We start from the raw sequence: 14242 nt of genomic DNA, 5'->3' as shown, positions 1-14242 counted from the left end.
AATTCGGCCTGTATGATTATCAGAACTTGTTTCTCTTAAATCCACAAGTGTGGCATCTACAGGATTAAAATCTGAAACCTTTCAGAACAGAACAATAAGAAAAGTACTGTTGACACATTTAATGCATACATAAATATATAAAGCAGTAACAACATACTGTAAATAAATAAAAACAAAATTTGTTCAATGTATATTGCACCTAAAACCCTGCTTCTGCATCTAATAATGCCAGTCTTACATATAATTTTAGAAAGACAGTTATATTTACTGATATCTTGAACTTTGATGAACATAACTTTGTTTCTTACACCATAAGAAAAGCATTAAGTTTTGCATTACATTGTAATGATATAAGGTTTGTCCAATTTTTTTTAACACAAAATAATCATGGAACACAAGAGGTAGAAATAATTCACTGGCTCAGAAGTTTATAGATTGTACTTGGCATTATTTATCAAAAGCACCTTTCATCACTTTTTTTCCTTTGTGCTTCAATTATTTACTAATTCATGTAACAGAATTGAAAAAAATGAAATATTTCACTGAGCCTTCTTCTAACAATTCCGGCCATACAATTTGTTAGAATAATTGTTTAGTATTGGTTATCCTATATTTCAGAATAAAACAGATGATATGACATTATTACCATGTAGATCAAGTATTATGTCAGCAAGGATACACATTCTTATTTAACATTGACGCATATATATATGTTTCATAGTTTGTATAAAATTCACATTATACATGTACACGTACTTATTTTGTTAAATGAGTTATTCAGATTAGTGTATATTGTACAACTAATTCCACTTTATATTTATATCTCTGAAGTACATGTTTTGATATTTTCCTCAAATAATCAATATCTGTGAAAGTCATTCAACAACCATTTTCAATATTCCATTGTTTTTTTTTCAAGGGAGATAAGTATTCACCTACTTTTTTGCATTCAAACATTTTTTTCTCAGGAGAAGTAGACACAAATAATATTCAAAACAAATTCAGGATACCATATAAGGCAAATTTTGAGACAAATCCAAAGTTAAAAATAGTTAATGGTGAGAATGATAAGGCAAAAATAGTGATTTATTAATTTAGAGGCAACCCTTATAGAAATTTCATTTTCTTTAATAAGCAGGGGTCTTGAAAGAACGTCACTAGATGTAAATAAAAGTGATAAATATGCATATGTATTCATTTTTAAAAAATGTATTTTTTTCTATTTGTTAAAAAACCTACTTACTAAATGCCTTCAAATACAACGCAAATAACAAACTAAGTGTATAATCTTAAAAAAGCAGGGAATTGTTTGTAAATCTATGCCATAACACTGCTCAAAAAGCAACATTACAACACCTATACGCATCTTTCTCTCTAATAATTTGTTAATTAGAAATGCTAATTAGACTGGTCACTAGAACGTTCCTCCTATGCTGAGGACGTCGAAGCATATTTCACACACTCGTACAGGCTTAGATAGATTGTACTTAACAATAGGCATGTCTTTAGAAGAACACTTTGAACACAGAAGTCGTCCGCAGTGACGGCTGAAAGTTACAAAAAAAAAATGTTTCAATGCTAGATTATTTATTGTTGATTTTCAAATGATTGTCAATGTTGAGTACGTACCAATGGTGTTTCCTCGTTTTGATCCCAAATTTGACCCCACACTCCAAACAGATATCCCCCTCTGACCACGCAGGCTCAGAAGACAACATATCTATACACAGAGGAAAGAAAATCTGACTTCTTATAAAATTCTACTTCCAAATCATCTTCAGTTAAAATTTAAATTAAGGTCTAGAAACATTCTTTTATGTAAAATATTTCCCAAAACATCTTAAACTGAAATTATTAAGATTTTCTTATGTCCAATAAATGTTAAGCCAGAGGTCAATACCTAGTAATTTAAATAGTAGTTGTTTGGTGGCTACAGGAGCGTTGAAGATGCTGATCCCCTGTTTGTTCATTGATCCAAGTCTGGCGCCGGCTCTCACCAGGCTCCGACAGAGGTTCCCGTTACCGTTCATGTACGCCAGAAGCAAAACTGAAAAATACATAGGTTGAACAGAATCATGACATCAATTAACAAAGAATACAATGAGAAGCTTCAATGATGTGAGAGTTGTTTTTTCAAGCAAAGCTTCATTGATACTGAAATAATGCAAAAAAAATGGACAAATACATGGGAGTAGCTGTAGAATAACTCCTAACAGTGTAGTACTTATCAAGACTTAGTACATTGATATGAAAAGTAGACTTGTTTTACCAGTATTGCCTTCAGCATCAGGAATGTCCAGTGGATAGTCAGGCATGGTCTCTCTAAACAGTTCAAACATGGCTGCTGCATTTTCCTTCCCATACTGGCCAAGGGTATGGAGTGGAGTCTGACCCCTGAATCAAATTATTTAAAAATTGTTATAGGATTACAAAAATAGAAATGAAGAAAAATCTGTGTAGAAATACCTTTGAATTGTTTGTCTTGCATGTAAAAAAATTGTCCAAAATTTGAAGTTTTTGGTATGCAGGAAATTATAACAAATTTCTTACTTTGCATTCACAGCCTCTGCATTGATTCGAGATTCTGTCAGTAAAACCCTCACAGTGTTAATATTCCCATACATAGTGGCCACATGAAGAGCTAAAAACAAAGTATAAATACCTCTACTGCACGTAAATAATACATCAAAATAATTAATGCTCAACCTTGATCTCAAAAGGAAGACTTAATTATGATGAAATTTTTTTTTTTTAAATCTGACCATTTCTGTGATTTTCATCCACAGCATCGTAATCTATTTTATTGCTTAGCAAAATTGAACAGATTGCAGCATGGTCCTTCTCTGCTGCTAAATGTAGAGAGGTTTCATCCTGCCTGGTTCTAGCATTTATATCTGCTCCCGCTAATAACTAAAATAAAGTATAACATGAACTTAACAATAAACATCTCATCTCAAAGTGACTATATGTACCAATTTGTCCTTGATGATATATCTTTATTTATTGTGCAGAAATGTTTGACAGCCTCTCAATGTAAGGAAATTACATAGATATACATGTACATGTAGTTATAGAAATTAATGTAAGAAATTACCAAATTCCTGACGATCATCTCAGAGCCTGCCATGACGGCGAGGTGGAGAGGCATTAGTTTCTTTGAGTCTTGAGTGGGGGAGTTAACATTGGCCTGTACACTCATCAGGAATAACACACTCTCTATATCACTCTTCTGTATAGCTGTATGGAGGAAGTTGTAACCTTTGTTATCAACCTACAAAATAAAAACACATGCATATTAATTTAAGAAAATGTTTAGGAATACATTGGACAAAAAGTTTATGAAAGTATCACCAAGTCTGTTACAAAATATACAAGTGTAACAGGAAAAATGAAAATGCATAGTTGGATTGGGAGTTGGACAAGAGAACCCCTGCATCACTAGTCAGGTGCTCTACCAACCGAGCTACCTAGGCCAAATCCACAGCCTCAAACAATTACACAAGCTTTAGTGACTGCTAGTGTTTTGAAGTAGTTTATCAGAAGTAACAAGTTAAGTACATCCAGTTCTTGTGTTTTACCTGTTCTGCAGCATTGGGTTCTCTGTTCAGGATAGCCTGAGCTGCCTTGTTGTTTTTGGTTGTCATGGCAGCTGCAAAGGGAGTTAATCCTGATCTGTCTCTAACAGTCAGATCCAGTCCTGGGTGGGCCAGTAAAAGGGAGATAATCACAGTATGCTGGTTTTCTATTGCTATGTGGATTGGGGTCTTTCCCTCTGCATCCTGCAAAATTTTCAAAGAGAAAAATTACATTTTAACTATTTTAAAAATATGTACATGTAGTAAAGTAGAACCATGCTTATATTTTAAAGGAGGAGGTAGAAAGGTCAGTGTTCAAAAGCAACAAAAATTTTAAAGGTTTATGGGATCATACTTTCTGGGTAATTGTAAAGAATATATGGATATGGAATATTATACAATGTGAAACTTATTGTTTGTGGGGACGTACCAGGTAAATTCATAGAGAAGGGTGCCCAATGGAATCCAAGAACAGTGTTCCCTATGAACAGCAATAATTTCACAGTAATCATCAAAATGATTTTGAACATATCAAAATTATACATGATTATTACGTTTCCTGTTTATATCTTTTTGGGGTGAAGGTTGGGTGGGTGGGTATATTTCAGATACAAATGTATTGATTGTTTATAGTTATACTAAGATGAAATACATACCTTGGTATTGACATTTGCATTATGTTCCATCAGACACTGGACCACAAGTTCTAGACCCCAGGTACAGGCCAGGTGTAGTGGGGAGCATCCATCCCTATCAATGACAAAAGAACTTATTTTTGACAAAGAGTTCTCAAGGTTGTCTTGCATCTGAATCAATACTTCTTTTTCAGACAAGGTTTTCTAGTACTAATTGATATCTGGTTGGTAATTACATTCATAATATCTTGGATTCAAAAATGTCTTCCTTTTTTGAAATGTTCGAAAAGGTTGAAAGTTAAGACTTCTCAAACATACATTTTCATGAAATTGCATTGAAATTTACACCAACAAATCCTAAAGGCAAAAACATTACTTTATGTAAAAATTGCTTCTTTCATGCAATATGTATAACTCAATATATCAATTGTCATCCAGACAAATGAATAAGTAACGTGTTTAACATTGATACTTCTCTACAAACCTTGCTTCGTCCTCTCCTTCTCCATTTAATCCTGGCCGCCGAGGACTGTTCTTATCACAGCCACTGGGAAAAGAAATCAATAACTTCTAGTACATGTGCAAATAAAATTCGGCATAAAAAATACTATCCATATACTTTAGGAAAACTAATGAAGATGAAAAAAAAAAAATTGACATAATATATAAAAATAAATTCCAGTACAGAATACAGACAAATTCGAAATTTCTCATACTTTTTAATGAGAAAGCAGGCAATGGATTCATTGTTCTCATCAATAGCCCTGTGGAGTAGAGTCTGTTGACACTTCCCTGGACCTTCAGACCAAAGGTCAACATCACAGCCATGCTTAACCTACAAAAACCATAACAACAGATATATAAGGGGAATCAAACAATTATACCGACATTATTATTATACTCCCTGCTTTAAAAGTAATCAGTATGTCCATCCGTCTGTCTGTCCATCCATCTTTTACGCTTTGGGGTACCCATCTCTTATCCGAAACTTCACTCATACCACTGAAGGAAATTTAATGAAACTTTCACAGAATCTTTATTACATATTGCCATTGTGCACCTCCTATTTTACTTTTTGATCTGACATATATTTTCTAGAGCAAAACATGGATACTGCCATTATATTCATATGGGAGGCGGGGGATATTATTTAGTGAGCTCATTGCTCACAGGACCTCTAGTTTTTTAAATGTAGAGATGTCCTTCGATTTTACTAAGAAGTACAATGTAACTAGAGTTTATTGTTAGAACCTGCAGCATCAATTTTAAGGGGAAGAAGGACCTTTAGCTGAAAAAATATCTGTTGTTCAATTTTTTTAATATTTTGTATATCCCTAATTTAGTATGTCCCACATACATTAAAGCAGATATATCAATAGGTTTCTAGACTTATTTTTGAGATATTGAGTGACAAATACTATACCCCACAGTGTATGAGTGAATGTTTGATTCTCCTTGTTTTTGGGCCCATCACTTGGTCCATAATGGAATTTTTTAAACATAATAAAAAATATGGCAGCGAACATGTGTCTTTTAAAATATTTCAGAGTATGAATAGGGTTAAAAATTCGAAAAAGCAAGATTCTTTTGTCATACCACATCTGGAGACAGAAATTTACGTACTTTTTAAGACAACTTAAACAATAAAAAATTAATTTGCAAAAAATCCTATCATTCAATATTTGAAAATTTATGTTGAAGTGCAAATTCGTCATGTTATTGATTAACTGTAAAAATATCAATTGGTGAAGCTGAGCTCAATATTGCACGGGGCATAGTTAAACGAGACATGATCATGAGAAAAACGTGTCATGTTTACATTTCTCGAGTACGGGAAAACCCAACTATGACGTCACACATTTCTGAAATAAGCTAATTAAGACATACCCACAGAACATTTCCGTCAACAACCATGTAAAAATATTTTTGGCGTTCTGCAATTCATAAAATACCCCATCAAGTACAGATCATGACCCGTTTTTATGATTCTATACTACCCGTTTTTACCGTGTATGATCTTACTGTACTAAGAGATCCACTATGAGTCAACGACGCGCTGGACGCGCAGTGTAGGGAGACAGAAAAGGGGAACAATCTATTCCGTAATTTTATAATATTTGCAGGAAATTTTAAATGTTTTCAGATATTCTTATATACTAGATGGTGAACGCAAACAAACTGTTAAAAAAATAATACAAGTACTGTGCTTTCAATCTTGTTTTGTACATATTTTATCAGAGATTATGACGTAATTAAATCGAACATGTGACCATACATCCTTCCTCCCCTTAAGGGACACCTAAAGCAAGCCCTGTTTTAGTACTCACCAGAACTTGGGCCACATCCTCCTGGCCTGAGTCCAGAGCCTGCCACAGAGGACAATCCCCTTCTTTATTCTTTATATTTAGGTTAGCTCCCTTTTTACTGAGAACGTCAACAACTACAGGCAGGTGGCGCCTTATAGCATGCTGCAGTGGCGTCTCAAATTCATTGGTTCTGTGTATAATACAAAACAATTTAAGCATTAATATTTTTTCAGTATGTGTTTTAAATATAGAATGATTGTATAGATAATATTTTCTTGCATAAATAATAACCAATGAAATTCTCATATGTATTCAAATCTTATTTATAATTGTTAGATTTATTATTGAAACAGTGAATAAAGTTGAAATATATATACTTGATTGTAAGGTCAGCTTGGTGTTCTATCAGAAACAATGCACTTTTGGTGTCCTGTTTTTCTATAGCCTGGTGGAGGAGGGTCATGCCCTCTGCGTTTTTCTCGTTTATATTGGCCCCTGCTCCCAGCAGACGATCAGCCTCATTATGGAGTCCTGACCACAAAGCAAGACCCAGAACTGTTTGACCCTCCGAATCCTTGATGTTAAAGTTTGGTAAAATCTTAAGGGAGTCCTCACTATGGGCAGCTTTGACTGTTAAATTATAATCAAAATGAAATTATTTTGTAGGGATCCAACTGAAGTAAATAAATCTATGTTTTCTGAAATTTTTCATATCTATTCCTCCAAATATTAAACAATAGTCAATACTTTTATGTTGAAGAAAGAGTTCTACGATGCTGGAATGAGAGTTGACTAGTGCTAGGTGAAGTGGTGTTTGTTGTGACACAGGAGTTGTCTCCTCCTCCAGATTAAGCTGATCAACAGAGGGGGCGTGAGTCTGTGAGTTTGGATTAGCTCCCTTGTCTAGTAATACCTCTACTAGTTCCGTCAGCCCATTCAAACAGGCTAAATGTAAAGGAGTTTCTCCCTAAAATAAACAAATATGTAAACATCTCACCTTTATTATTATCCAACATTGTAATAATAATTCAAATGTAATTGTCAAGTGCTTGAATACCGGTATTCTGATTATTCTTTTATAGTGCATTGGTGCAAGCCAAATTAATTTTTATCCCTTTTTTTGCAAATTAGGATGAGAAGTGAATTTATGTGGACAAAATTTTCATAACCAAAATCAAAATTTCACAAATCCCTTTTATGTTGGTCTGACTGACTGAAAAACAATGAATTTCTAATTTTAAGGTATATATATATATATATATATATATATATATATATATATATATATATATATATATATATATGTATATATTTCATTTAATCACTGACAATTGTAATAGTGTAGGATTATAAACAGAAGACTTGTTATACCTTACTATTTGTGAGATTCACTTTTGCTGCATGTTTTGCTAAAAATATTCCTGCTCTTGAGTTACCACACCGAGCACATAAATGTAGTAGGCAGTCACCTACAAATCAATTGCATTAAATAATCTATGTGTAAAAATCTAGGACAATACTAGAGAGGTATGTACTCGGAACAGTAAAGTATTATAGGTACCTGTTTCTGGCTCCACTGCATCAGGGGAAGCCCCATGAGCAATCAGCTGTGCTGCAAAACTAGAGGGACTGTACACCTGTTCTGATGACCCTCCTAACTCTTCCCCCTGCAAATGTATAGCTCTTTATATACAAACTTAAAAAGATTAGATCTATATCTAAGTAAAATTTCCTATTAATGTATCCATTATTACAGCTCAGGTTTTGTGTACCTGTTGTAGAGCTAGCCAGAGAGGGGTGTGGCCGTCAGAATTCTTCAATTCAAACCTCACTCTCCCGCAGTTCAGGAGGATTTTCAGAACTGGCTCATTCTTATTATACACAGCACAATGTAGAGGGGTACTGAAATAGACAATACTCAGGTCTTTACATGATAAGAGAATAAAAGATCAAACAATCATATCCACGAATACCAATCTCATGAATATAAAATGTTTAAAATCTGTATCTTTGAAATGCACATTTGAAAACAAATCACACTCACCTTCCTGAAGCATCTTGTAAATTTGGATCAGCATCATGGTCAATCATTTTCTGAGCCAGTCTAGCCATCCCTCCCATGACCTCTGACCCCGTGACCTCTGGGTTAAAACTGGCCACCATGTGTAATGGACTCTCCTTGTCTAGGAAGGTGGTGAGGTTTACATCTGCATGGTGCTCAATCAAGAAGGTGGAAGAAAATTCATCAGCTAGAGTCAAAACAAAATTTGTATTTTCATATGACATTTTTACTGAATTTAAATTTTATGTACACTTCCTTAAGATATTGTGATGTGCAGTGTTAATTATGCTCCACATGTGTTATCAAACTAATTAAGAAGGAAGTTTCATTGCAGGCAGACTGATGAGAGCCCAGAATAATTTTGACTGACCTCTCTTTATGGCCTTGTGGAGGAGGCATTTGCCTGCATTGTCACGTCGATTGACATCTACTTTATGATTAACAAGTGTCATGGCAACACTTTCTTGACGACTGCTCAGCGCAAGATCTAAGGGGAGGTCACCCCTGTTATCTACCTCATTCAGCTTCTCTACTAACTGCAAAAAAAGTTAAGTTTCAGTCGTCGTGTCTACAATGTGGCAATCTTTAAAGCAATCTTTATACTTAGCATATAAACTTTTTATTAACAGGCCCCAAAGAATTCTTTTCCAAGGTCCTTATTACATATAATGAAAGTCTCTAAGAATTTGTCAGCTCTGGTAAAACTTGTACTTCTGGGGTTTTGGACTACTTGGCTCCAAACTTGTAGGCTATTAAAATATCACTCAAAATCAAAATTTTCTTGAAGGAACTCAAAATTCTAAACATGGAGCTAAAATGCACTGGAAACAAATGAAGCAAACATAGGAGAACTGAAAAATGAGTACAAATATGTAACAGCTACTCCAGTGAAAAGGAAAACCAAACTGGGGGGGGGGGGGAAATAAACCAAAAACTTGTGAGCAGAATAGTTATACAAATGTATAAAAAGAGGAAATAAAATGATCTCAACAGCTTTATTCATATAACATTCACATACCAGTAAAATGATTTTATTGCCTATTCAAATATGGGCAAAAATTTCCTGAGGAAAAATACCCAGTACATGGTTATCAAATATGAATTATGATTAACACAGACACAGGTTATTTATCTGGGGACAGAGTGAGTACATAAAGTTTATATTTTACATCCAAGCCTGTTAAGTCTACACAATGATGGTGTAAATTAGTAAAGTTGTAATGTACACATACAATGAAAATAAAATTTTAAATGCAAATAATATGCAAGATAGACATAGATAAAATTCCATGCAACTTTGCATGCTTCTTTGAACTGTTAATAAAAAGTCTGTGATGGTTAAAGAAATTGGTCCAGTAACCGTGGGATTCTATAAACAGAAGGGCATTCCTTACCTTGCCACGGAGCTGAGAGAGGACAATTGTTAAAGCATTAATCTAGTTTTTTATTACTCACTTCTTAAGAGTATGTTACAATCATGCAGCAAAAACACACACAACTTTGAACAAAGAGTCAAAGAATGTCTGAAAAATTTCCTTGATTCCTAAACTTCGAAAGAGTTTATTCACCCATACATAATTAATTGAAAATGATTTTAATGAAAGTCATAAAACAGAGGTTCAACATATTAACTGTACAGACAACAAAAAATAATTATGCAAAATTGTTTCCCAGCATAACAAAAGAATTTGAAAAAAAAACATTAAAAGGAAAATGCATCATATCTCTATGTAACAGTGAGATAAAATGGTAATCTGTCTCACCTGGGCATCAAACTCAATCAAGTAGAGGAACACCACATCCTCCCGCTTGGCTCTGATGGCTGTATGTAGGGGGTGCTCAGACTTTGTCTTAAACATCTGGTACAGAAGGGGCGCAGGCATGTGCTCAAAGTCTTCACTGGTAAAGTCATTCTGTAGAGACATCATTACAAATGGAGAGTTATTCAAGACTAGAGCTTGTCAGTCTTAACCAATGGGAATAAATATTGATTTACTGCCTGCATTCCGTGATGCTTCATGTTCATGTATCCAATATTAATGCAGTATTTAATTCAATTACTAATCATGGACACGTTTTTTCAGGTATGTAGGTGGTGCATCCATAACATTTATTTTCTTTCTCAAAGAACTAGCTATTTTCATAATGATGCAAATGTTCAGAACACAATGTCCCCATTAACTAATGAATTTGACAACAAAGTAAGAAGGTTTACTTGTGCTTTGCACTCATCATCACCCTTCCTCCGAATAAAATCGGATACCCCAAAATAAATATACAATAACTATTACTTTCAGTTTGATGTAGATCAATTCATTTGCACAGATTTTGAAAACAATGTTAACCACTTTCCCCTAACATTTAGCTTTTAAACAATCTCTTCACAATACTTAACAACTTAATAAAATGTTGTAAATAATTTCACCACATCAATTGTGAAATCTATAACTTATGACTAAAAAATATAATACTGTATCCTGTTCACTTACCCAGTGATTTGATATCAGCTCTGAGCAGTGATTCTTTAAAAGTTCAGCCTGAATTTCCTCAGCTGTCTGGTAAAATCTGATGCAGTTTTTCATGTTAACAAAGGACATCAGACCATTTTCACATCTGTTCAAATTAAAATGACAAAAATTACTAATGAGCCTATTCTTATAAAAACTTTGTGAAAAGCTCAATCAAAGAAAGATTGATACAACATTCCAGTAAAAGCAGCATAACCCCAAAATAAGTGAAACATTCACAATCTGATTTTATTTTCATATGATTGTTAAGATATTTCTGATAAATATAACTTAATTATACCTCTCCTGTAAAACTTTTAATTTAAATCGAGTGGCTGTGCGAAGTAATTCTAATAAGAAGAGCTCATCTGTCTTTATGTCTATGCTGTCTGTGTATACCCATTTCATCAGTGCATACGAAACTTCATACTTTATATCTGTTGAAAAAATAGAAATAAAATCACACATTTTTTAAACCTAAGTCTTATTAAAGGCATAAATAAGAAATTTACCAGGGCCCCAAACTACAGAAGAACCTATGACTACGACCAAAATGTTTTTTTTTTTAAATCAACTCTAGTTTTTGGTTTTAGTCCACTGTCCTAAGTTCTATTGTAAAATGTATGTAGGTAAAAAGTCTTATACTAAGTATTACAGTAAAACTCGTTTAGTACAAACACGGATATAGCGAATTTACGGATATAGCGAAGTCATTTTGAATCCCCAGCTATATAAATTTTATGAATTTCTTATACGGTTATAACGAATTACGGATATAGCGAAGTGATTCCATAGGTCCCAGCGACTTCGTTATAACCGAGTTTCACTGTATTTACACAATATCAAAAAAAATTTAAAAATATTTTCAAATACCATATGTTTACTGAATCATTGATTAATTGATCTTCATTGTGCAAAACATGTTGATCAAATGCTTACAAATATGAAACTATGAATTACAGTAAAAGCTAACCTGAGAGATCAAGAGTTGTGACTTGTGAAAGGTCGTCCACACCCCAGTAATCACTTCTAGCTGCCAAAACAAAACGATGGCCCCTCAAATTCCTGGATCCTTCTAGACTTATAGTCAAATCACTGACAAGGAAGAGATCATGATAATTATTAGTCCATAAGTTGTGATAGGGGTAAACGAACATTTTTTTTTAAATGGCCTAGACTTCTTTTCTTTTAAGTTTGTTGAACAGAATAATTCATCATCTATATCTTATATATTATACATTATTTTATTCCAATGGTTGATTTCAAACAATTATAAAAATGACTTTTTCCCTCAGACCCATTAGGTAAGTGTATACTTTTGCCTTTTTAACAATAAATATTAAAATAATCTAATTATTGAAAAGCAATATTTCACATCAATACAATTGACTAAATTAAACACATCATGACATTAGACCATCACTGTTCAATAATTGAATCTATAACTACATAATTATTGAAAATATCAATAGAAATAACAAGAAATGCTGTCATAACACAGTGATTGGGAAGGCCAAAATGGTCAATGGGACTATGGCGCAACTGTCAACATTTTTGATGGGCCATTTCGAAAATGAATGGGCCATCAATATAATCTGAAGGGCCATTTTAAGAAATAACAAAGTGACAAACAAATATGAAATACGAGAGAAAACCAGTTTTTAATTAACCTAATCCGACTTTTAACGATGAAAGGCAGCAAATTTAAAAGCACTTTCTTAGAATATAACTGACCCGTATTTTGTGTAAAACTTACAACAATTCTGGAAAGGGATCAGCCCTACCATACAAATGAATGAACTATTGCTCCTCATGTAAGTGCTTCGTTTAACCAGAAGTACTTCTTGACAGGTTTCAACTAATGAGATTTGTTGTTTTAAATTGACTGCATTTAAAACAAAAGTTCGTTAAACAAGAAAGTCGTACGATAAATATTTCCAAATAACATAGCAAAAAAATTGAATGCGCACCTTGGCGCCATGATTGATTGATTTAATGGGCCATTTTTTACTTCAATGTGACTATGGCATGTGGCGCAAGCCCTTCCCAATCACTGATAACAAGTTAGTTAGAATAATCTAACTGTGTCTCGGTACAGGCCCTCACCACAGTTAGAATACGTCCCATATACTTGCAACGTAGCAAATCGGAGCGGATCCGCTCCGAAACGATTTTGAAGAATATAAAATAATTTGCACTGGGAATAACTACCAAAATAATCAAAACAAACCTTCTTGAGATTACTTATGCCTTTTATCCCAAAAAATAATCCATATAAATATGTAAATCCAATTAATTTTCTCAACAATTTTCTCTCCATTCAAATGTTTACATTCGGAACTCTCTAGATTGTTCCTAGTAAATGCGCTATCGCCCGTGTTTCTTTCTGCTACATTACAAATACATGGAACGAATTCTATCGTTAAACCGTGTCCGTAGGACAATATCATTTTAACGATAGAACATTCTATCTAATAACAAGTACCTATAGAGCTCTTTATCAAAAAGGTCCGACACAGTTTTCAGTAGCCTTGCTACAAAGTTATCATCCCCTTCCTGTCCTGAGGCAGCTACAGCTATTTGATACTTTTTTTCGACTTCTGATAAACGGTTCTGGAGTTTGACATATTCCTCTCTCAGCAGACTCAGATGATTCTGTAGCTTTGCGACCTCCCCTAAAAATACCACTAACCTTTAGTCATCTTTTCTGCTGAACATGAAACACTGACAGAATAAAAGTCAATATATTTGTATACATGCTGAACACATTCTTAAAATCCATTTTCTCTTTTTTCCCGTCAAAATTGTCAAAGAGATAGTATGTTTTTCTCATACATTTATGGCATTTGTGAAGGAAACTCGAACTGATTAACATTATTCTATGCTTATCATTCAATAGCGCCAATATCCATGTAGAAAATTACATAAAATCAAATAATACGTTTCATGGATTTAAAATCAAAATGCAATTGCCACATGAAGGCCAAAATTAGCTAAAATTGACCACCAAACCCAAGTGGGGCACAAACCTTCCGCCATTTTGTCTTATTGGAATGATCATGTGACTTTCACTTTGCGGTTTGCAAATTATATCGAGCAAAAACTAATAAATTATTACTATAATTATTGCTCAGTAAAATAAGACATAAGATATGTT

General features: G+C 33.6%; 1 protein-coding gene across 2 annotated transcripts; it reads right to left on the bottom strand.

Annotated features, from left to right (window-relative positions):
• Positions 1-104: 104 nt before the first annotated feature.
• On the bottom strand, positions 105-14210 carry LOC134248803 (rabankyrin-5-like). Of its 2 annotated transcripts, XM_062731182.1 has the most exons (26): positions 14115-14210; positions 13571-13760; positions 12059-12180; positions 11387-11522; positions 11068-11191; positions 10342-10491; positions 9973-9984; positions 8949-9114; positions 8561-8765; positions 8289-8418; positions 8078-8183; positions 7888-7985; positions 7264-7483; positions 6894-7146; positions 6538-6706; positions 4927-5045; positions 4695-4757; positions 4232-4325; positions 3579-3779; positions 3095-3271; positions 2763-2910; positions 2551-2641; positions 2270-2394; positions 1901-2047; positions 1630-1720; positions 105-1547 (listed from the first exon to the last, which is right to left on the bottom strand). In XM_062731182.1, the coding sequence occupies exons 1-26, from the start codon at positions 14122-14124 to the stop codon at positions 1415-1417; spliced, it is 3480 nt and encodes a 1159-aa protein (XP_062587166.1). In that variant the 5' UTR covers positions 14125-14210; the 3' UTR covers positions 105-1414. The 2 variants fall into 2 exon arrangements, with proteins under 2 accessions (XP_062587166.1, XP_062587167.1); XM_062731183.1 differs by lacking the exon at positions 9973-9984.
• Positions 14211-14242: the final 32 nt, after the last annotated feature.

Source organism: Saccostrea cucullata, unplaced genomic scaffold (genome assembly GCF_032062105.1).
Source record: "Saccostrea cucullata isolate Sc308-1 unplaced genomic scaffold, CSIRO_AGI_Scuc_v1 ctg1868, whole genome shotgun sequence".
NCBI classification, from domain to species: Eukaryota; Metazoa; Mollusca; class Bivalvia; order Ostreida; family Ostreidae; genus Saccostrea; species Saccostrea cuccullata.
This window is presented reverse-complemented; position numbering and strand designations above follow the sequence as displayed.

What these genes read in the sequence shown, in the direction of transcription:
- LOC134248803 (XM_062731182.1), bottom strand. An exon ending in ACTCTTTCTTCAACATAAAA is followed by an intron (nt 7,147 to 7,263) that starts GTATTGACTATT and finishes ATAATTTAACAG; the next exon opens with TCAAAGCTGCCCATAGTGAG. An exon ending in ACTACTATTTAAATTACTAG is followed by an intron (nt 1,721 to 1,900) that starts GTATTGACCTCT and finishes CTCTGTGTATAG; the next exon opens with ATATGTTGTCTTCTGAGCCT.